This window comes from Stenella coeruleoalba (assembly GCF_951394435.1).
Source record: "Stenella coeruleoalba genome assembly, chromosome: 7".
NCBI lineage: Eukaryota > Metazoa > Chordata > Mammalia > Artiodactyla > Delphinidae > Stenella > Stenella coeruleoalba.
In genome coordinates this window covers 91,532,958-91,558,491 of record NC_137153.1, presented here as the reverse complement: position 1 = coordinate 91,558,491, position 25,534 = coordinate 91,532,958, and the positions used below count along the sequence as shown (strand labels likewise).

General features: G+C 38.8%; 1 protein-coding gene across 2 annotated transcripts in view; it reads right to left on the bottom strand.

Moving 5' to 3' along the window:
* The window catches only part of TMEFF1 (transmembrane protein with EGF like and two follistatin like domains 1), a 139,152-nt gene that overhangs the window by 16,112 nt on the left and 97,506 nt on the right, over positions 1 to 25,534 (bottom strand). For both annotated transcript variants that reach the window (XM_079925998.1, XM_079925995.1), the window contains 2 exons: positions 14,413 to 14,561; positions 11,942 to 12,007 (listed from right to left, as the gene is read on the bottom strand). In XM_079925998.1, coding sequence (XP_079782124.1) covers positions 11,942 to 12,007; positions 14,413 to 14,561 — 215 coding nt within the window. The remainder of the gene's footprint in view (positions 1 to 11,941; positions 12,008 to 14,412; positions 14,562 to 25,534) is intronic.

Below are 25,534 nucleotides of genomic sequence, written 5' to 3'. Positions count from 1 at the left end.
CTAAGGCAACAAATAAATTCACCCCTTGCTGGGTAATTTGGAAAGGAAATGTATCAGATAGGAGGCTGGACAAGAACCAAGGTCTCATTATGCCACAAACACAGCAGGTAGGGTCTTTAGACTCAAAGCATTTAAAAGTATTTGCAGGATGTGACCACTGTGAGCTACTGCTGTTTAAAAACAATCTGCCAAAAAAAAAAAAGAACCAACAAACCTTCAACATCTTTGCTATAAAAATAAATGTTACTTCTAAAAGAAATCTCACTTCCCTGACAGAGGGATGGCGTATATAGCATTGGCTTTTGGAAAGCTGACTTACTGTAACCATTCACCTTGAGGCTATGAAACTGAGGCCAAAGAACACTGGTATGGCAGAGAACAAGTATGAGATTCTGAAATTTTAGGATAAAAGGTTTATTTTGGTATGAAAACTATCCAGCATACTGATTTTTTCCCAAATGAAAATAGTTTTGCTGTTCTTTTTATATAGTTTTTCTTCATATATGTTACTATAAAAAAAATTCAAATAATACAGAGAACAAATAAAAAAGAAATTTAAAATCACCTGAAATCCCTCTAACCAAAGAGAACCATTGTAAACGTGTTAATGAACATCTGTTTGGACTTAGGCATACTGATTTGAACTGAACTGTGTTGAACTGAAGAAAATAAGAAGGGTGGTGAGTAATTCCACTATCAGAAATGGGAAGAGAGTCAGGAAGGAAAGATAGAAAAGGGCAGGAAAGATGAAGGCATGGAGACCCAGTCTTCTAAATCAATGATATTCATTCATTCATTCATTTCTCTCTCTATCCTTATTTGTCTCTTTCTCTCATATAGTTACATACGCATGTACTCATTCACATACACAATCTGGAATCGATTTTTTTTTTTTACTTTTTTTTCTGGCATATACTTAATACTTTAGTCCTCAGCTCTATGGACCCAGAGTTCCCCAATGTTTACAGGCCTGTCCATGTGTAGCAAAAATTCCCAGGCTTCCTGCCATTTCGTACAGTTCCAGCTTACAGATTCTGTGCATAATTAGCTGTGTGACGTTGAACATACCACCCTCTCTAAGCCTGAGATTTCACAACTGTAAAGTCGGGACCACAACAGGACTATACTTCATGCAGTTTTGAGAGGATTATGTGAGATAATTAATGTACGTACAAGACCACTAAACCAACCAGCTCTCCATGTACCAGATCATGCAACAGCAAAGGCTTATCTCCCCAAAATACAAAAAGTGTTAATATAATCTGAAGAAAGTTAATGGAGACAAATTAAGAAGGAATAAATAGGAGGCTATGTGTATATCTGTTTATACAAGTGTGGGGAGAGGAAAAGCAAGGGAGAAATGGGAATAGAAGTACCAAGTGTGAAAAAACTGAGAACTGAACATGCAGATTTCTCTGGAGATCAAAATTTACATACAAAAGGAAAAACATTTAATGACTATTAAGCTCAAAGATATGATAACTACAGCAGAGAGTATCACATCATCCTTAACAAGACCAAACTTACGTCATTTTACCTCAAATTTTATATATTTACATTATACTAATTTATGCCTAGAAGAGCACTAAACTAGGAGAAATCCAACACGTAAAGTCTCAATTTTAAGGGTATCTCTGCTATTTTGTAACCTTAGTCAAATCATTTCTAAGAGAGTTGAATGAGATCAGCAAAGTCTATCAGAAGTATAATACAAGACATGTACATAATTTTTTATTTTCTAGTAGTCATATTTTTAAAAAGAAATAGATAAATTAATTTTAATCATATATTTTATTTAACCTAATATATCAAATAAATAGCATTTCAACATATATAATCAACACATAAAATTTTGATAGTTTACATTCTTTTTTCTCAAATAGGTCTTCAAAATCTGATGAGCACTCCACACTCACAGCACATCTCAATTCCGACTAGCCACATTTCAAATACTCAATAGTGTCACATGTGGCTAGTAGCTACCGTGTTGGACAGCACAGAATAGATTACTTATACATTTATCATCATTCATCACCTTCCATATGTCAGGGACTCTGCCAGGTGCCAGGGATAGAAAAACGGGTAAGATATATCCTGTCCTCAAAGGGCGTATAGGGTCTCCTCCAGCTCCCAAACTGTAATTCTGTTGTGGCAAAAGAAATCAATCCCTCCTTTGGGCTGCTATAACTCTAGCACCCACTTCTGTACTACAATACTCACGATATTGTCTTATAACTATTTAGGTTTTTTAAATCAGTCTCTACCATAAGACTGTGAGCTCCTTGAGAATCTAGATGCTTGTATTACTCATTTCTGTATAACTCCTGACACCTAGCATGTAGTACTTTCTTGCTATGGTATCAAGCCAAAAGTACTATTCTACCTTCGCAATCAAGCCATTAAGTGACTCGAGAAATGCAACTGTCTCCCATAGTGCTTATCACCACCCTGCAACTTCTCAGAACATGATATTTTCATGGTATGATACACCAGGAAGTATATAATAATAGGATTATAGAGACTGGGGTTATGTACTAACCTGTAATAACAAAGTCCTATAAAGTGTATAACAAAAAGACCATATTGGTCTATAGAGACTGTGGTAATGTACTGATCTACCATAAGAGAGTCCTAGAAACAGCAGGAAATTTCAAGAATAATGCTGAGCTGAAAGCGATCAGAGAATTCATATGCACGATAGCAATAAGAAAAAGTTAACTAAATTAATAATGGGTTTTGAGAAATTAATAGACAAAGTATGACACCAATAGCATTTACTGAATGAATTAATAAAGAATGTGGTATCAAGCTCTAGACAAAGCAAAGCCATATAAAACATGGACACGTCTATTAAGACTTTGAAATCTGTGCCTATTCCAGAGTCCAAATTCAGCATCCTGCTCAGGGCCGGCACTATTCATTCCTTTATACTTACATACTATTTCTGTGCACATCCATATGCTCAGCTAAGCTGCAGAAGGTATAAAGAAAAAGCGGTCACAGTCCCTACCCTTATGAAGCTTATAATCAATTTAGGGAATCACACAAAAAGCTGAACAACAAAAGGGAAGGGGTCCCACATGAGAGTGTACAGCAAAATACCAAAAGAAGGTTTTATAATACTAGGTGCTATGGAAGTTCACATGCAAAGGAGAACTCATTTTAGGCAAGATAACCCAGGAAAGGATTCATAGAAAAGGTAGGACTCAAGTTAGGTCTCAAAGCATAGACAGATTTAGATAGAGGAATGGTGGAAACTGAAAGACAGGTATAACGCACCTGTTCTCACTCTCAAGAACGAGAGTTAAATGACCTAGGAAGAGCAGTACATTCAGACTGGAGAGAGGTGTAAGTCAAAGTTGGAAAAATAAGCTGAAATCAGAGTACGGAAAAATCTGAACCTCAGGTGAGAAATGTTTTCTTAATCATATGGACAGGGAGGACCCTGAACTCCTCCTAGCTGGAAAGCAACACAATGAAAGCCACGTTTTACAAAAGAAGTTAACTGAGAGTGGTTACCTAGGGCTGGTGATTCGGAGGCAATGAGGAGTGACTAATGGGTGTGAGGTTTCTTTTGAGGGTGATGAGAAATGATCTAAAATTAGATTATGATGTGATGCTAGTACAACTCTGCAAATATACTAAAAAAAAAACCACTGCATTGCACTCTCTAAACAGGTGAACTTAATAGTATGTAAATTATATCTCAAAAAGCTGTTAAGAATTAATTGGAAGATAAAGGTAAAACCAGGTGACCAATTAGGAGGTTACTACATAATCCAAACTGTGGCACTGAAAAGCTTGAGCTCAGAAGTTGGAATAGATATTAGAAACACAGAAAAAAATAAATATGGCTGGAAGATGCTTTGGAAAGTAAATGAGCTCAGAAACTCAGATCTGAAAGGGTCCTTGGAGGCCATTTGGTCTGATGAAGGAATTTCTTTAGTTATAGCCTCGAGATCCCATTTCTACTTAAACACTTCCAGAGATAAGGAACTCAACATAATACAGTTAATTCCAATACTATCAAATTCTCCTCATGTTAAGTGAAATCTCTCTCTCATTAACTTTGTGTGGATTTCCCCATGTCTGCTCACCACCTAACCCACTGCCTACCAATTTTTTTTCTTAAGGTCAAACTTCCCCAGTTCCACCCTTTATATAGTCTGCAACAACCAACTCACTAACATTTAAGTGCTTAGTAAAACAGAACTGTCCTCCTTATTGAAGATGCTCCTAATATAGAGTTGTGTAAGACAACTTTGCTTCAGAGAGGATAAACAATTGGTCAATAAACATACAAAAAGATGCTCAACATCACTAATCATTAGGCAAATGGAAGTCAAAACTACAAGATAGCACCTTAACACCCATTAGGATGACTACTACCCCAAAACCAGAAAATAACAAGTATTGGCAAGGATGTAGAGAAATCGTAACCCTTGAGCACTGTTGGTGAAAATATATAGCAGTACAGCCACCAGGGAAAACAGTATGGTGCTTCCCCGAAAAATTGAAAGTAGAAGTACCTTATGATCCAACAATTCCACTTCTGGATATATACCGAAAAGAACTGAATGCACGGTCTGAAAGAGATAGCTATATACCCATATTCATAGTAGCATTATTCACAATAGCTAAAACAGGAAGCAACGCAAGTGTCCATCAATGGATGAGTGGATAAACAAAATGTGGTATATTCATGCAATGGAACATTATTCCGGCCTTAAAAAGGAAGGGAATTCTGACATGTTATAACATGGATGAACCCTGAGGACATTATGTTAACTGAAACAAGCCAGTGACAAAAAGACAAACACTGTATGATTTCTACTTATGTGAGGTACACAGAGTAGTCAAAATCATAGAAACAAAAAGCAGAATGGTGGTTACAAGGGCTGAGGGGAGGGGGGAAATGAAGAGTTGCTGTTTAATGGCTATAGTTCCAGTTTCACAAGATGAAAAGGCTTCTAGAGATGGATGGTGGTGATGGCGGCACCACGGCATAAGTTTATTTAGTACAACTGAACTGAACACTTAAAAGTGGTTAAGATGGTACGAGTTGCTATATATATTTCACCACAATAAAAAAATTGCAAAAATGACTCTAATGTGAGCCTAACGACAGGAGAGAGAATGTAGTAAACTGAGTTCAAATTTAGACCTCCAGTCCTCCGGAAGGTATTTATTAAGCACCTATCATGTTCCAGGCAAGACGGCAGTTCCTGGAGGTTCAGGCAATGGCAGTTCAAACAAAACGTAAGTGCAAAGACCCACTAGGCAGCTGAACGTATGAAACTAGTTCTTAGAGAAAGATTAAAGCTAGAGAACAAGTGTTCGCCAAGGTGATAGCTGAGGGCAGATTAAATATTCTGAAGAAAATTAGAGAAAGTAGGCAAGAGAAAGCAGGCATTTTTTCCACAAATCCCTACAGTTAAGAAATTCAATATACTCTTTCTTGCTTCCCCTATACCACCCTGCACCCCAAGCTTCATCACTAACACATCCTTCCCTAACCCGAGTCTCCTTGGACCCCAACAGAGAATTATTTACCTAGGTAGAAACTCTTACCTACCCTCCAACACCCCCTATGCTCTCGTGTCTAAATCCCACTCTTTTCTTTATCAACCCTAACTCTTTCTTTCCTGGTCTTTCTACTCTGCCCAGTGAAATACCTTTTCTAATGTGCAGAATTCTGGAACAGTTGTGATACAAGAGAAAGAGCACCAGGGCTTAGGGTCAGAAAGTCTGAATTCTGATCTTTGCTCTGCCATTCTACATGAGCCACAAACTCTCACAGTTTCAGCTTCTTCATCTGCAAAATGACAATAATATGGCTGTGATGAGGATTAAATATGCGTAAGCACCTGGCACACAGTAGGGCGGTGCCGATTAAGAATTGTTGAGTGGATGAACACCCTACTGTCACTCATGAACCACATGAAACATGCTATAGACAGGTAGACTCACCAATGGCGAGAACTTTTAACACAGCCAGGCTTCTAACAATGAAATTAGAAAACAAAAATATTTACAATCACCATAATAACATTGATAAGGAATTCAGTGACACAGCATTTAATACTGAAAGTAATCCTAGGTAGTAGATATCACTGCCCCCATTTTATAGAAGTGATCACTGAGGCTCAGAGAAATCAGGCCACACAGTCTTTAAAGTGTAGACCAAGTCTGACTTCAGAGCACAAGCTCTTAACCATCACACTATTACTTCACCAAGCTACGCTGGGAGATGGGTAAGGAATGGACATAAGTGGAATGTCCAAGCACCTGTTCTCTAGGCCAAGTAAATTAGATAACTTCAAAAAGGAAAGATTAAAAGGCATTAAAGATGTAATAAAGCACAGTTTCAGAAACCACAGCAGAGATGGAGCCTCACACAGCAAGAACTGGGCACAGTCCTGAACAAACAATGCCCTCGGGCAAGTGGTGACAGGCTCCATGAACAACAGCTGCAACTGTTAGTCTCTGAACAATTATAAAAAGTGTGCTTGGTCACCCATCGGCTCCTTCCACCCACAGAGGCATGCAGAAACAAATCTGCCACCAGCGGCAATGTTTTCAAATACAAAGGGGAGTATGGTTCTAAGTGATTATATTGTAAGAAAGCCCAGCTCCAGATGGCTTATCTGCAAAGCCATGTTTCACTGGCAACCTGTCCTGGTCCATCCATGCCGCACTCAAATAAAGCATCAGGAGTTGCTATTAACAACGAAGACATGCACCTAGAAGGTGCTGCTGAGGCGGAAACAACATCAATGCTGCCAAGGTAACTCTAGGGCTCATTATTTCCACAAATCCCTACAGTTAAGAAATTCAGTATACTCTTTCTTGCTTCCCCTATACCACCCTGCACCCCAAGCTTCATCACTAACACATCCTTCCCTAACCCGAGTCTCCTTGGACCCCAACAGAGAATTATTTACCTAGGTAGAAACTCTTACCTACCCTCCAACACCCCCTAGTCTCTCATGTCTAAATCCCACTCTTTTCCTTATCAACCCTAACTCTTTCTTTCCTGGTCTTTCTACTCTGCCCAGTGAAACACCTTTTCTAATGCACATAAACTCATCCATCTCCGCAGCTGTTTGCTTAGGAAGTACTCCTTTCATCTCCCTGATATACCAAAATCACATTACTCCTCCATCCCCCTTCCTTTCATCTTCCCCTGCTGTGCTCACCACCTGTCACCTCCAGATCAGCATCCCACTCTCATCTCCCAACGAAGGCCCTCCCGTGGGGGTCTGTACCATCCACCTATGCAGCCTTCTAACCATCCTCATCATGACTCTCCACCACGCTCCACAACACACACTCTCACCTTCCTTCAGTGATTTTAGCAACTGGCTCAGGCTTACCTTTTGATGAGGCAAATTTATCAAGACCATTTTTAAAAGGGCATATCAAACAAGCTGTATTAATACGGTTAGATTTTAGGCTGTATGAAAACATCTTTGGATAAAAATGGCCACATTAAAATGTCATTTGCCACAAAGGAACTTTCTGGGTGGATGGAAACGTTATAGACTACGATAAGGTGTAATGCAGATGGGGTATATCCATTTGTCAAAACTGATAGCTAACATTTGTGCATTTCAGTGTATGTACATTACACCTAAAAAAAAAACCTGTAGGGCTTCCCTGGTGGTGCAGTGGTTGAGAGTCCGCCTGCTGAAGCAGGGGACGCGGGTTCGTGCCCTGGTCCAGGAGGATCCCACATGCCGCGGAGCGGCTGGGCCCGTGAGCCACGGCCGCTGAGCCTGCGCGTCCGGAGCCTGTGCTCCGCAACAGGAGAGGCCACAACAGTGAGAGGCCCATGTACCGCAAAAAAAAACCCTGTAAAATACGAATAATGATAATCCACTGGGTAGAGATATATAGGCAAAACAAGAAAGACAGAATGCTCTTAACCATTGATGGTGGCTGGGTACATGAGGTTTCATCATACTATCCTGTTCGTTCATGTTTGAAATTTTCTACAATCAAGTTTTTAAAATGTCACATACCCAGCTCCCACACACCTCATGCTCTGCCATCATATCCCTTTATGACGTCGACATCTGCAACCAAGCTTCTAACACTGCGATTTCAATATTTACCACAGGTTTTCCAACAGCCCAAGAAAGGCACTGATTCAGCCACCCTGCTGGACATTCAAATACTCCATTCTGGGAGCACCCTTCTCCAAGAGCTCAGCTTTACAACATTCTTACTGAGCACTAGCTTCCAATTTTTCTTTCTGATGCTGTGTCCCTGCTTTTCACTTTGTAGCCTCCATTCCTAGATCCTGCTTACCTAGTCTTGGTTGTGTACTGGGGACACGAATATTTACTAAGGGGCTCCTATAAACGCTTGTGAGAACAACAACAAAAAAAACAAAAGCAAATGGGGTAAACATACAAAATAGAGTTACCTCTGACCTTTATTCCTTACTACTAGCACATGTGTTAACTCTTACAATCTGGATTTCATCTTCACAACTCTATAGAAACTCCTTGGTCCAAGATTACCAATGATCCCCTTGTCTTCAAATTCGATGCTTGTCATCTAAGTCCTTTACGCAGCGTTTTAAACTACTAGCCAACCTTTCTGTTTGACTTCTGTGCCACTGCACTCTTGATTTTTTTCCTCTGGATCCTCTTTCTGCTTCATCCTGGCCTCCTCTCCTTTCTTTTTTCTTTCCTTCTTTTTTTTTTTTTTTTAATATTTATTTATTTTTTTATTTTTATTTTTGGCTGCTCTGGGTCTTAGTTGTGGCATGCGGGATCTTCGTTGTGGCATGTGAGATCTTTAGTTGCGGCATGTGGACTTCTTAGTTGCAGCATGCGGACTTCTCAGTTGCTGCATGCAAACTCTTAGTTGCAGCATGCATGCAGGATCTAGTTCCCTAACCAGGGATCACACCCAGGGCCCCTGCATTGGAAGCATGGAGTCTTACCCACTGGACCATCAGGGAAGTCCCTAGCCTCCTCTCCTTTCTAAATAACAATGTTGTCCAACAGAACTTTCTGCAACTCTTGATATGTTCTATTTCTATGCTGTCCAATATGGTAGCCACGGGTCACATGGAGCTACTGAACATTTGAAATATGGCTAGTATAAATGAGAAACAAAACCTTTAATTTTATTTTATTTTAATAAATTTAAATTTAAATAGCCATGTGCCCAGTGGCTACCCTACTAGACAATACAGCTCTATAATCTCTCTCACTTGTTCTCATGACTTCGGTTATCACCTCGACTGACTCACAAATTTATGCTAATAAGCAAAGTCACCTGGGTGAGTTCCACAAGCAACTCAAACTACAAAATAAATCACCTCCATCGTCAACTCCTCCCTTACCTTACCCCAAACACCTTTCCCCTCCCAACAGTCTTAGTTCTATAAATAGAATCCATCAACTAAGTTATCTGAGCTTGAACTCTTTATCCCCCATATCTAAGCAGGATCCTTCTGAGTTTACTTAACTGATCTCCCTGCCTCTAGTCCAAAGTACATAATAAGCACAATTTCTGCCAGATATAATGCATTCAACTGGTTAACTTTGTTGTCTTGCCTTTTTCAAATATATAATGATTTTGCCACTGCCCACAAATGAAGTTTAAACGCCCTAGGATAACACAGCATTCAAGACTTTACACATGGGAATTCCCTGGCAGTCCAGGGGTTAGGACTCAGCCAAAAAAAAAAAAAAAAAAGACTGTACACAATCTGGCCCCAAGCTACTTTTCCAGTCTTGCCTTCCACTTCTGCCTCTTAAGCCCCCTACTCTCCAGCCAAAAACGGATTCCTTATCATTCTCCAATACATTCTCTATCACAATGTTTGTCTGCATCCATACCTCTACTCATGCTCTTCCATCCTCCTTAAATACCCTTTTGACCTCTGTTCAAATCCTAACCATCCTTCAAGGTTCAGCTCACATTCCGCCTCTTTCATGAGTTTCTCAGATCTTCACCAACCCCCACCAAATAGTAATCTCTTCTTTTCTGAGTTCTCACTGCACTTTTCAACAGCACTACATTTATGACAATAACCCATTTCTACTTTGTTAGAATTAGGTTATATTCATTTCTTATTGTATCACAAGCTATTTAAAGATGGATGTCATGTATTAGATATCTTTCTATCCACCAATAATTCCTAGTAAAATAACCAGTATAAAGTAGGCACTTAGTAAATTATATCTGCTGAGTATGATAACTTCATTTGCATTATAGACAAATTCTTATGTGCAAAGAATGTTCAGTATCTCAGAAATGGCTTAGGCACTAAATTATCCCTGTAATTTTATCAAAGGCAGACAAGTATTTTGGGTATACACAATTCCCCAAATTGCCTTAAGTAAGAGCTTCTAACTACTGAAAAAGAGCCTTCCTATTCTGGTCATGTACTATCAGTATAAAGAATAAAACTAGCACCGATCTATTATGTCTCCTATGAGAATACAGAGACTTCTTATTTTAAATATAGCACTTTGTATCAACAGAGGAAACTGATATGTCAGGGGCTCATGGGATATAACTGATTCAAGTGACAGAAATAACAAATTATTCAAAGATAATAACAGCTACCATTTCTTGCACACTTATGAGTATGTCAGATACTATTCAAAGCACTTGACACGCATTATCTCATTTAACTTTTATGACACTCCATGAAATAGGGCCTGTTATTCTCATTTTATATATTTTTTAGAAATTAGGCATAAAAGGTAGATCACATATCTTTAAAAAATTGTCCATTAGCATAACCAAATGTGTAGAAGATGCACACGTGGAAAAGCAATTATACAGAAGCCTTGGTCTAGGATCCCAAGATGGAGACCTGCTTTGGTTCACTAGCTATAACCTCACTGAGCCTCAATGTTCCCACTGGTCCTTACCCCTCAGAGTAGTTGTAAGAACCAAATGAAATAATGAATATGAAAATGAGGAGTGAAAGAGCACTGGACCTGCAGTCAAAGGACCTGAGAATCTGACCTTTACTATATGTAAGACTTTGTACAAATAAACCCTACAGTTTCTTTGAGCTGCATCCATTCTTTTGACAAGTGTGGAGCATCCATGTAAGTACCAGACATTCTGCTAAGTGTTAGGAATCCCAAAGTGAACATGAGAGATACAGTCTCCTGTCCTCACAGAACTCATAGCCTAGAGGGGGACACAAATGAGTAGAACAGACAGTTATACTTAGAGTAGGTTAAGGGGTTGGAGAGGGGAGTATGCAGGAGAGGCACCTAATCTAGATTTAAGGGTCAAGGGATAGTTCCCAAAAGGAAATGACTTCTACGGTGAGACTGGAAAGATGAATATTAGGCAAAGAAGAGTTCCAGGCAGAAGGAACAAGGTTCAAAGACCCATGCACAGAGGGTAAGTGTTAACAGTAGATTCTAGAGAGGTAAAAAGGATTTTACAAGCAAATATGAGAGAACTTTCTGTATAATTTCTTACAACTGCATGTGAATCTATAATTATCTCAATAAAAATTTCCATTTAGGACTTCCCTGGTAGCACAGTGGTTGAGAGTCCGCCTGCCGATGCAGGGGACATGGGTTCGTGGCCCGGTCTGGGAAGATCCCAAATGCCGTGGAGCAGCTGGGCCCATGAGCCATGGCCGCTGAGCCTGCGCGTCCGGAGCCTGTGCTCCGCAACGGGAGAGGCCACAACAGTGAGAGGCCCGCGTACCGCAAAAAAAACAAAAACAAAAACAAAAATTTCAATTAAAGAAAAGCATATGTGAAAGTACTCTGTAAACTGAAAGGTACCTTTAACTGTTTCAGTATTATTACTAATATTCAACTGTATATTGCTACAGAGAGCAAAGTTAGAAACGTCCTTATAATGGAAATAGAACTACTAAGGACAGCTAGTGACCATATTTCAGTAGTTGGCCAAAATTTGGGAAATTGTGATTCAGTACCTTTCACATCTGGTCGATATTGTAGTCCATCATCTTTCTTTCCCAACAAACTAGTGTCATCTGTGTCTGTAAGAGAAAAGTTTTCAAATTAAGATACATATGATGTTTAAGTCACACCACGAAACTCCTAAACATTCCAAATGCTCCAGGTCCTTCCCAACTCTCTCCACTTATCCTGCTCACATTTTCTACCACTCTCTTGATCTATTGTGCCACTTCTATCTCAGCCTCAAGGCATCCCAGATATAAACGCACTCTGCGTGATGAACAGTCTAACTTCACTCAGACTTCAGCTCAAATATCATCTCCTTAAAAAGTCTTCCCTGAAAAAACAAAAGTCTTCCCTGTGCTAACTGAAATAACACATACCCTGAAGAGAAAGGATTAGTCCTTTCTCCAAGGGACAATGGTCTCAAGATTTACCTTCTCCCACCAGTTTCCCTGGAAAAATATCAGATTAAGATAAACGTGGAACCTCAAATGTGTTATCAGACAAAATTTACTATAAAAATGACCGCTGACTGATTAATTGTAGTAGGACAGGAAGACTGTACATGAACCATAAACACCTGTTGAGAAGCACAAGCTTCAGCTTCCCAGTACTAGCGGGTGTGGGGGTGGGGTTGGGGGGAGGAATACTCAGGTGTAAATGGGTACCAAGACAAAAATTAAGGACCAGTGGGCTTCCCTGGTGGCGCAGTGGTTGAGAGTCCCCCTGCCAATGCAGGGGACACGGGTTCGTGCCCCGGTCCGGGAAGATCCCACATGTCGCATAGCAGCTGGGCCCGTGAGCCATGGCCGCTGAGCCTGCGCGTCCAGAGCCTGTGCTCCGCAACGGGAGAGGCCACAACAGTGAGAGGCCCGCGTACCGCAAAAAAAAAAAAAAAAAAATTAAGTACCAGCTACTCCAAACTCACTTCTAAATCGGCATGAGTTTCAATTAACAAAATCCTCAAACGACCAACTGTTCTGAATTTGAAATTCCAGATAGTACCATTCAATCACGTACCAGTTCCTCAGAAAAGATATTCTCTCTCTAAGCTACTCTTTAACCTACCTACACTCTAAATGCCACCCCATGAAAGAAAAGCAAACCATACTACTTCTTCCACCTATAAGGGGTCCCTATCAGCAGTTTCCTGTACCATGTGCACACCTGACCCCCACGTGGCAACCCTATGATGAGCTTCTTGGGCATTCTTCGGTAGCTTAGACCACAGATATTGCAATCAGTTGTTCAGTATTTCACAAATAGCTTGCTATCAGTATAAAGTAGCAAACTTTGGCTTGCAACTTTCTTCCCTTAGCTCAGATAAAAACATATCCCTTTAATAAGTCCAAAAAAGGGACGGGGCTTAGAGGGAGGGTGGGTTAGACCTCGTAAGCAGGAAAGATGCACAATCCTAGGCCATGAGAATGTGTGGGGCCCTTGTTTGTTACTAGGAAATGATATATTATTTCAGCCCATGTATGTATTACTGAGGAAGAAGGTTGAAAAACTGTGCCTTTAGTGACTGGATACTTCTAGTAGGAAAAGAAACCAAAATTCATTCTTAGTTGGTATCATGGCTTCTAAATGATGGCAAGAAGAGAAAAAGAATTTTAAACTGAAGGTAATAATTTTTCCTTACACTCTATAAATTCACGCCAAAATCTCTAACAGTATATAATATGTAGGAGCAAAAACTACAGAGAAAATGTGAAAACAAAGTAAACTATTATTCTCTAGAAAAAAAGATGAAAAAAAATATGGTTGGGACTTTCCTGGCGGGCCAGTAGTTATGACCCTGTGCTGCCACTGCAAGGAGCACGGGTTTGATCCCTAGTCCAGGAACTAAGATCCCACATGACACATGGTGCAGCCAAAGAAAAAAATATGGTAATACTTATAGTTTTACTATAATTAAAAAAAGCTAATTCTTAAGCAACTAAAATCATTACAAATTTGAGACAACTTTCAAGAACTATAAATATATCTACAAGTCCATGTTAGGATCAGCTTAGTAACTAAATAAGTAAACCAAGACCATTGTTTGTATCTTGAGATAATGAAAATAAGTGGGAAAAAAAAGCTAAGTTAGTAACAGATCAAAGAAATTCTAAAATATATAGTAATAAAAAAATAAAGCATCAAAGATTTCTCATTTTCCGGATTTGGAACACTACCAAAATGTACAAATAAGACTGCAGACATGTGATATTCAATATTAAAGACAGGGCTTCCCTGGTGGCGCAGTGGTTGAGAGTCCACCTGTCGATGCAGGGGACGCGGGTTCGTGCCCCGGTCCGGGAAGATCCCACATGCCGCGGAGCGACTAGGCCCGTGAGCCATGGCCGCTGAGCCCGCGCATCCGGAACCTGTGCTCCGCAAGGGGAGAGGCCACAACAGTGAGAGGCCCGCGTACCGCAAAAAAAAAAAAAAAAAAAAAAAAATTAAAGACAGGTCTCTAGATAAGTAGAATGAATTTTACCTGTGCAATGACCAAGATGCCTTATATCAATTTGTTCTTGTTTTATACAAGATGCTTCTCGAACAAAACAGGGATTGTTATAGGAACTCCCATCAGAAGCACACACAGGATTAAAACTGTATCCACTGCAATCTATATTACATACACACCTGTTGGAAAAAAACAAAAATTACCTATATTTTACAACAAAAGTATTTCACAATGCTGTAACAGCAAAAATGAGCAATTCTTTTTTTTTTTTTTTTTTTACTTTTTAACTTTTTTATTGAGGTATAGTTGGTTTACAGTATTACATTAATTTCAGGTGTACAACAGTGATTCAATATTTTTAGAGATTATTCTCCATTTAAAGTTATTATACAATATTGGCTATATTCCCGGTGCTGTACAATATAACCTTGTAGCTTATTTATCTTATACATAGTAGTTTGTAAGCAATTCTCTTTTTCTGCTTTCTGTAACAGAAGTCAATACATTGTTTTAAGTCACTGATAAAAGTTTAAGCAAAGTGACTGCTCAGCTAACAATTTCTTTCAGGTGAGAATTTAGAGATAATTTCATCCAGATATTATTAATCCAGTAGTTTCTCTAAAATTTTCATATCTAAAGATAATAATCAAGGAATGTCAAATGTCAACAACATTAGTTAGAAAGCAACATGGTATAGCAGAAAGGACACAGAATTATAAGTCAAATGTCATGAATCGGGCCTCCTTGGTGGCGCAGCGGTTAAGAATCCACCTGCCAATGCAGGGGACATGGGTTCAAGCCCTGGTCTCGGAAGATCCCACATGCCACGGAGCAACTAAGCCCATGTGCCACAACTACTGAGCCTGCATTCTAGAGCCCACGAGTCACAACTACTGAAGCCTGCGCACCTAGGGCCCGTGCTCCGCAACAAGAGAAGCCACTGCAATGAGAAGCCCGTGCACTGCAACCAAGAGTAGCCCCCGCTCTCCACAACTAGAGAAAGCCTGCACACAGCAACAAAGACACAATGCAGCCAAAAATAAAAATAAATAAAATAAATAAATTTATTTAAAAAGTCATGAATCTAAATCCTAGCCCAACTAATAACCAGATTTGTGTCCATATTCTCCTTCTAAGTCTTAGTTTACTGATCTGTAAAACAGAGCTAATAATATATGTAACCTTACCAAATAATTGGGAAGATTAAAAAACATAATAGATATAAAACATGTAAAATAGAAGACCCTCAAAATTGTTTCCTAGCTGCACATCCACCTGTAAAACAGACTGTCCACTTAACACTGAGACTGCATTATAGAGAAGGCCAAGAAAGTCCAAGGTATCGTCACTCCTCTCAAGGACAGTAAAATCTAACTGGGAATATAAAAATAAAAAACACAGAGACTCTCCTGCTTCCAGCAACATGGTGAACTCAGAACCTGTACTAATCCTCCTAATGAAAACAACAAAAAATACTGGACGAAATATTTCAAAACGTCCTCAAATGCATTCATAAGTTGTCAGGAAAGCAAGGAATTTTAAGACAAAAGTTATATGAAGACAGGAATAGAGAAAGGTCAGTTAAGTTTACTAAAGCTGATTTTCACCTTGAAGGCATTTACCAAACTAGGTAAATTCAATTATCAATTTTTTGGTTTTGTAGGCCTCTGAGAACAGAAGATGAATAATACTGACCTACCTAAGGTAGACAGTCTAAAGACTCTAGAGAAAAGCATGAGGGTAGAGTATAAATGAGATGTCATATTCCAAGGGGACTGTTTTAAAGGAAAAAAATATTCTGCTGTGGTTTACACAGCATTGAAGAGAGGGGGAAAAAAACATCTCCCCAAGAATTCAAAAGTATAAGCCAGCCCTCACATGAGTAATTACGACTTAAAATACTACTTGGGTGTTCTGAAAAACCTCAAGTCCAGCATTTATTTTAAGAGTCAAAGACTGGAAGGGGCCCTAGACAACTGACAAAAGTAAATGCAATCCTCTCTGTAGAAACCCAACTTTATTATCCTAGACCTCAAACATTTCCAAGATACAGTTCTGAGCAAAACAAGTATATCACACACATGCTCACTCACTCTCATACCCACAAGAGACAAGGAAATAAAACACCATGGGCAGAGCAAGCTGATATGAAAAAGAAACAAAGAGAACTTCTAATAAATAAAGAATGCACTGTTAGAAATAAAAAATTCATGGGCAGATTTAACAGGAGATTAGATAAACTAAAGGTGACTCCATGAACTGGAAGACAGGTCAGAGGAAACTACTCAGACCATGGCAGAGTCAAAGAGACAGAACATATGAAAAAAAAATTAAGAGACATGGAAGACAGAGTCACAAGAGCTAATAAAAATCTGACTGGAGTTCCAGATGAGTTAAAAGAATAAGGTGGGGGCAATATTCTCAGCAATTTCTCAAACTTTCTAAAACTAAAGAAAGATACTAATCTAAATAACCAAGAAGCTTAATAAATTCTAAACAGGATTATTAAAAAGGAATCCAGACAGTGAAATATCACAGTGGAATTTCTGTAACAACAGCAACAAAATAATATTTTTAAAGCAGCCAGAAAGAAGAGAAAGATTACATTCAAAGAAGCAACAAGAGAGACAGGTGTCTTCAAAAGCAATACTGAAGCCAAATTGTTTATTTATAGCCAAAAGACAGTGAAATAATACCTGCAATGTGCTGGGATAAAATAGAATTCTATGTAAAAAGATCTATCTTTCATGGTTAAGTGCAAAATAAAAATAATTTGGAAGAAGTAAAAATTTAGAGTTTGTCACCTGCCAACTGTCAATAAGGGAAATTATAAAGGCAGTAGAAAAATGATCCTACAAGTAAGATCTGAGATGCAAACATAAATGAAGAACAAAAGTGTAAATATATACGTAATATTAACAAAATACTGACAAGATAAAATAATGACAACAATGCTAGGTGCTGCTAAATTTTTTTTAAAACAGTAAATTAAAATATTGATAGCATACAAATTGGGAGGGACTGAAATTACAGTATTTTAAGAAGAGCAAAGATATTGATGAATTTTAGACTGCGATAAGTTGAATAAGCACGTTAATGCTAAGGTTACCACCAAAAGGAGTATGTATAACACTGAAACTAATAGAGAAAAAAAATTCAAAAGAATGCAAGAAAGGAGAAACGAACAGAAAGCAAGACAAAAGTACAAAATAAGATTTTTTAAAAATCAAAGTACATCAGTATTTATTTTATATATATATATTTTTTTTAATTCTTATCCTTTATTTATTTATTTATTTTGGCCATGGCACAGGGCTTGTGGAATCTTAATTCCCCAACCAGTGATTGAACCTGGGCCCAAGGCAGTGAAAGCGCCAAGTTCTAACCACTGGACCACCAGGGAATTCCCTATAATATATTTAAGTGAACTAAACTTTCTAGTTAAAATACAAAGATAGTTAGGCTGGATAAAAATACAAAAGCCAGCTATATGCTGCTTGAAAGGTACATATTCAACTGTAATGATATGGGTAGTTGCCAGGGGCTGGGGGAGGGGGGAATGGGGAGGTTACTGTTTAATAGATATAGTTTCAGTTTTACAAGATTAAAAGAGTTTTGGAGATGGATGGTGGTGATGATAGCACAACATTATGAATATATTTAATACCACTGGACAGCACACTTAAAAATAGTTAAGATGGTTAATTTTATTATGTGTATTGTACCAAAATAAAAGAATTGTGAGAGATATATCATACCTGGAATGGAAGAAACCTAGTATGGCTATATATCTTGGCTATATATCTATATATATGTCAAACATAAGAGACTTCAGGGCAGAAAAGATTTATGAGAAAGAAGATCCCTCAAAATAAAAAATTTTATTCACCAGGAAGATATAATTCTAAATATTTTTAAACAGCCTCAAAATCTATAAAGCAAAAACTGATAAAATCACAATAAAAAACAGCCAAATCTACCATAGTAGATTTGAACGTGCATCTCTCTGTAACTCATGTATCAAGCAGATAAAATATCAGTAAAACTGAAATAACTAGAGATGAAAGGATATAATGCTGGGATTTTCTTTAAAATACTGCCCCCAAAAAAGGTGGAGGGAGGGCTTCCCTGGTGGAGCAGTGGTTGAGAGTCCGCCTGCCGATGCAGGGAACACGGGTTCGTGCCCCGGTCCGGGAGGATCCCAAATGCCGCAGAGCGGCTGGGCCCATGAGCCATGGCCGCTAAGCCTGTGCGTCCAGAGCCTGTGCTCCACAACGGGAGAGGCCACAACAGTGAGAGGCCCGCGTACCACAAAAAGAGAAAAAAAAAAAGTGGAGGGAAAAAGAGATAAAACAAAATTGGATTTTTTACACTAACTGAAACTGAGTGATGGGTATATGGGGAGGGGTCCACTTTATTTTTTTCTCCTCTTCTACATGTTTGAAGATTTCGTTAATTCCTGGTGAATTAAAGACCTAAATGTGAAAGGCAAAACTACAAAAGACTTAGAAGATCAAACATAAGAGACCAATAAATTTAACTTTGAAATAAAGAACACCTCATAAAGAGAATAAAAACGACAATCTGCAAACAAACAAAAAAACTACAGCCCATGTAACCAGCAAATAATCAGTATCCAGAATACATATAAAAATTAATTTAGGGCTTCCCTGGTGGCACGGTGGTTGAGAGTCCGCCTGCCAATGCAGAGAACGCGGGTTCGTGCCCCAGTCCGGGAAGATCCCACATGCCGCAGAGCGGCTGGGCCCATGAGCCATGGCTGCTGAGCCTGCGCGTCTGGAGCCTGTGCTCCGCAACGGGAGAGGCCACAACAGTAAGAGGCCCGCGTACCGCAAAAAAAATAAATAAATGAATAAATAATTTAAAAAATGACATAGAACTTGGAAGCATATAAAAACAATATATGTAAAAAGGTGTTCAATCTGCTCAATAATCAAAAAAATGTAAATTTAAACCACAATGAGATACCATCACATTCACTAAACAGCAAAAATTAAGAGAACAATACCAAGTGTTTACAAGGATGAGGAGCAAAGGGAATTCTTATCCTCTGCTGAAGGGAGAACTTACTGGTACAACCACTTTGGAAAACAGGCATTACCAGGAAAAGCTAGACATGCACATGCCCAATAATTCCACTCCTGAGTAAGGCCCTTGAAAATCTCTTACACATGTGCACCAGAAGACATGCATATGTTCACAGAGCATTATTCATGAGAACAGAAGACTGGAAACAATCCAAATGTCCATCAACATTAAAATGGACTATAAAAGGATGTGGAAACGTTAAGCAACTGAATTCAACTAAGCAACTATGAGCATTAACGTGAATAAATCTTAAAAACATAATGCCGAGCAAAAGAAGATACACATAGTATGATTCCACTTATATAAAACTCAAAATCAAACAAAAGCCAAGTAATATATTATTAGGAGGGTTATCATGTGATAAAACTATAAGGAAAGCAAAGGAATGATTTCCACAAAATGCAATAGAGTGGGTGGATCAAAGAAAGATGCAGTTGGGGAGGGTCACAGGGCTGGGGGCAGCTCTAAAGTATTGACAATACCCTATATTTCTTGGCTTGGAAGGCAGGAGTCACAATTTGTTTCATTTTTGCACATTAAACTAAATGTGTAAGTTTTTCATAAACTTTTCAATATATGCTCTGTTTCACAATTTAAAAATTAAGGCACCATAAAAAAACTTTAAATTCATAAGAATATTTACTAACAAGTCAAAAATGGCTTTTACATTTTTAAAGGGGTGGGGAGAGAGAATATGTGACAGAGACCATATGTGGCCCCCAAAATGTAAAATATTTACCATCTGGTCCTTTATAGAAAAATTTTGCTGACTCCAGGTTTAAGGAATAAATGGTGGCCAATGGAAGAAAGTATTACAGAACAGTTTCAGGGATGAGAAAAGGCTGAGCAACAAAGGCAAGATCCCGAACCAATCTAGTAAGGAGAAACGAGTGACTCAGAAGAGGGCACTACAGCTCAACAGGAACCTCCTTGATCACGTGTAGAAAAGGTCCATGTAAGACCAAGAGCTGTGAGAACAACCATTGCTAATGTTTTCAATAGCACGTGACAAAAGAAAATGAAACCACCATCTCAAGGAACGTCCAGCTCAGTGAAACACTGAGGAGAGGAGGACAGTATTAGACCCTAGAGGCTGCTGACACTACTGATTACAGCGGTTCCCCGTGTCTGCACACTGGCAACGGCAGCAGAGGGCAGGATGCTCAAGCACAGGAGTGTGCACTAAAATGGAAAGAAATCGCTTCAGCAAACACGTCAAATTCAAAACATTTAACAACCATTTACTCTGCACCTACTGTGCAGGGATAGTCACATTTGCCTCTTTAATCATGACAACAAATTATGAAAAGGGAAGCTGAATATGAAAGACATTAAAAACCCTTAGATCACAAATCTAATGAGTGACTGAGATGGTGTTCTCCCCACTCATCACAGTTGTCACATAAAACAGACATCTCAGCAAGGAAAGTGACAGATGAAAGGAGATAAGTAGTTATTTTCCACACTTATATCATGAAAAATCTTTTCACTAAATTGGTCTTGCTTTTCTCTCAAACACACCAGGAACACTCCTGCCTCAGGGCTTCCCCTCTTCCCGGAACACTTTTCCCTCAAACATCCACTCGGTTTGATCCCTCACCTTTTTCAAGTTTTATCTCAAAATATTAAATGAACAGCCAAAAGTTAAATCACTAAGCATCCATTTAAGAAATTAGAAAAAGAGCAATGGAATAAATCCAGTGAAAACAAAAAAAGAAGGGGAAAAATATAGATGACACGGATATGGATACAGATTTATAGATACATCTAAACAGAAATAGAAAACAAAGTTACAACAGAGAAGATCAATAAAGCCAAAAGTTGGTCCTTTGAAAAGACTTTCAAATCAACAAAGCAGGATGAGAGAAAAATCAGTATCTGGACTTAAAAAGACTACAGATTATGGTTTAAAAGATAATAAAAGTTTATTGTAAACAACTTTATGCCAGCAAATTTGAAAACTTTGGTGAAATGAATAGCCTTTAAAAAATATTAACTATTAAATTTGACCAAAAAAGAAATAGAAGCTGAATGGTACTAAAATCATTAAAGAAATCAGTTTAAAAAATGTCCCTCAAAGACAGCATCAGATCCAGGTGTTTTTTTAAAACGAGTTCATGAACACATTCATTCCAGTCATTCAATAAATAGACATTTCTATTCTTACACAAAATCATCCAGAGAATAGAAAGCACACTTACTAATTCATTTTATAAGGCCATATGACCCCCAAAACAAGTTAAAGTAACAGATTAAAACTCACTGAATAAAAATGAATAAAAGAAAACCTCATACTTATAGCAGATAGAATACCAATAATGCAAGCCACAAAAACATACTGCAATCATAAAACAAAAATAGGATGCTATGAAAAAAGAGCACCATGAGAACAAAAACGAGCTCTTAGAAATTGAAAAGTACAGGAGAAATGACAAATTCAAAAAAACAGCAAAAATTTTTCTAAATAGAAAATAGGAGAGAAAAGAAAATTAAAGGACTAGTCCAGAATGTCCAGCATCCAAATAACAGAAATACCAGAAATAGAAAAGAGAGGAAAGGAAGTCATCAAAGAACTAACTGAAGAAAATTTCTCAAATCAGAAGTCAGTAAGATTCTAGCAACTGTGAAATTTCGTTATACTGAGGACCAAAAGGAGATTCTACATGCTTCAATAGAGAGAAAACAAGTCATATACAAAGGACCATGAATCAGAGTGGTTTCAGACTTCAACTGGAAGCTAGAAGCCAACAGAGCAATGCTTTCACAATTCTGAGGGAAAATTATCTGCCACCTAGAATTATGCACTCACCAAGTCATAAGTCAAGTATTAGGTGTAGGATAAAAACACCTTAAATATAAGGTCTCACCTTGTACCCTTTCTCAAGAACCTACTGAAAGATATACTATAATGGAAGAGTAAAACAAAAAAGTTAAAGGTAAAAAAATGCAAGAAACAGGATATCCTATGTAGGAGAGAGGTAAAGGAATTTCTAGGATGATGCTTGTGGTATAACAAAAAATATGTTTAGTCTTTGTCCCCTGCTCCTGGCAGAGCTCCTAAAAGCCTTGGAACTTTGACAAAAGAGTCTTTTGTATGCCAATGAGATGACTCAGCTCTTTCCTTAATTCCAAGTCATTTTAGCAAATTATAGAACCTTAAGGGAGGTCTTAGGAACCTCCAGATTCATAGTATCCTGGGCAGAAGTGCAGGGAACCTCATTTGCAGCTGGTGTCTAAAACGGGGGCAATTTGGGGGTCTAAGCCCTTACCCTGTGGGGTCTGTGCTGACTCCAAGAAGTGCATAAAAGAAATGAATTGTAGGACACCCAGTTGGTGAAGGAGAAATGGAGAACTGATTGTTGTTGGAAAAGACACAACATTGAAGGAAGATTCCAAGATGACAGCTATATTAAGAGGGCAACCAGTCCACATTGCATTTTTTTGTTTTGTTTTAATTTTTGGCTGCGTTGGGTCTTCACTGCTGCGCACGGGCTTTCTCTAGTTGTGGCGAGTGGGGGCTACTCTTCATTGCAGTGCGCGGGCTTCTCATTGCAGTGGCTTCTCTTGTTGCAGAGCACGGGGCTCTAGGCACACGGGCTTCAGTAGTTGCAGCACGGGGGCTCAGTAGTTGCGGCACGCGGGCACTAGAGCACAGGTTCAGTAGTTGTGGCGCACGGGCTTAGTTGCTCCATGGCATGTGGGATCTTCCCGGACCAGAGATCAAACCCGTGTCCTCTGCATTGGCAGGCAGATTCTTAATCACTGAGCCACCAGGGAGTTCCCCACACTGAAATATTGATAATTTCACTCTGTGTACAGTTGTATTGCTAGATGCCATTACCAAGATGCCTACTGCCCTCTTTTTAGCCAGAGAAGAGAATGCCCAGGTAAGCCTGGCTCAGATTCTTAATTGTACTTGCCTTGATGAAGTTCCTGCTCTCCCCTTCATGTCAACTACCTGAACCAAACGAGCACACTCATTTAACTGACGTGCTCCTGAGAGCTGGAGATCAGCTACAGTGAGACTGGAAGTACAAAACACAGAGCAGTCCACTCTCTGACCACATTTCTGCCAATCATCCGTACCTGGTGACATGAGAATCCTACCAGATGTCTCAACTATGAGCCCTATGACATTCCCCATAACACTCAGGGTCTTGCCCACCCACTTCCCCAGAAGGGAATCTTGTAAACCAGGAAGCCAAAAGTCAGACTCTGACACAGACTGTTCAATGTGTCTTTTTCCGTAAGCCTTCATCTAACAGTGCCAGCTAAGTCAACACTCGGTACTGTGAATTTGGCAATATTCTATTTTGTGCCCTAGATGTGAGGTATATAGATGTAGTATTCTCTAAATTGCATGTGTATGTTTTAAACACATCTGTATGCAAAATGTACATTTTACAAAAAAAGTTTTAAATAAAGAGTAGAGCAGTATGTATAGTGCACTGCCATTAGTTTAAAAAAAGGAAAGGAAGAGAATTCGTGTACATACATGCTTGTACATGCAAAAAATACCTCTGGGAGATTAAGAAACAGATCACAGTGACTGCCTCTAGTGAAGACAATTGGGTAGCTGAGGATCAGGGGTGGGGTGGGAAACAGACCTTTTACTGTAAAGCCTTTTAAAGCTTCTGAATTTCTAACACTATGAATTTCAAAGGCATGAATGCATACATACATACATGAATAAATTCAATGACTTCTCTGATTTAGCTCTAGGATTTTGGCAAATCACAACTCTGAGTCTTTAATAATAGTGATAATACCTCAAACACTGGTGACAGAATCAAATAAGCTTTTGTAAAAAGCCCTTTGAAATAATTAAATACTATGTATATCTGAAAGGTATTATTATTGAAAAATATCTATCCTGTCTCTTCCTTTCCCCTTACTGTGCATAGAAAGTGTCATTCCTTCTCCATATGGTAAGTTTTATTTAGCAGTTAGGAAAACACTGGCTTCAACTAATTCATGTGAAGTTAGTTAGATTTCATAAACACCTAACGAAGACTGCAACAAGTTCACCTGCTACAAATTCCTCACAATACTACTAGTCCTTTTCACACATGTTAAACCCTCACAACACACCTTTGTGTGGCTCTAAGTGAACAGGAAAGCCCTGTGTGAACTGCCACGAGTTCAACAAGACCTATAGAGGGACCGTAAGATACCCAACCTTATGGCAAGTTCATCCAACATAGAAACCAGCAAGACAAAGTCCCTGTACTCAGGGAGCCCACAATCTGTTAGTTATCCCAACAGTATAAGTGCTATGTGGAGGTTGTTTTTCTCAAGACCAAGGGAGAAACACAGAGTTAGTCACCTAACTCATAGGGACTGCGGAAACAGCAAGGGAGGCTGCTAGGAAGAGGTGCTGAAGTCATACTTCATCCAAGCTGGAAGGAAGAGTAGGAATTAAACAAGTAGGTATACAGGGGTGGGACTTCAGGCAGACAGAATAACAGAGGCAAATCATCAAAGAGTAACAGAGCATCCAGCAAACTGCAGGAGGCCATGGGGATACTGTGTTCTGCATTTCTGGACAAATGAGCCTGTCATTATTAACATCTGGGTTATACTTGGTATAAAATAACGTTTAATAGTGTTTATTTCCTGTTACCAGAGCCTAATGGACAACATACAATTATTTTCCCATTATAATCTAAGGGGCCTTGGTAGAAATTTATTAAACCTAAATAGTTTTAAAAGTCTAGATTCCAAATATCCAGAGTCAGGCAATGTTAAATGATGAAAATTATTGTCATCTCTGATTAGGAGGAAAGCAGAAGCGCAGAGTAGATAACGGTAGAAAAGTACTCCTTTGGTTGTTCTTTTTTTTTAAAAGTATATGCAACTTCCAGAAAGGAGGACGTTAATGGAGACGACAGATGTACAGCATTACTCTCTCTGTTTAAACAACAACAACAAAACTTCATTCCACGTTCTGAGGGAGAGACTCATCAGACTGTGATAGTGGCCAGCAACTGTGTCCAAGCAGAAAATGGTACCATAAATGACAAAGATATCCAACAGGTGAATT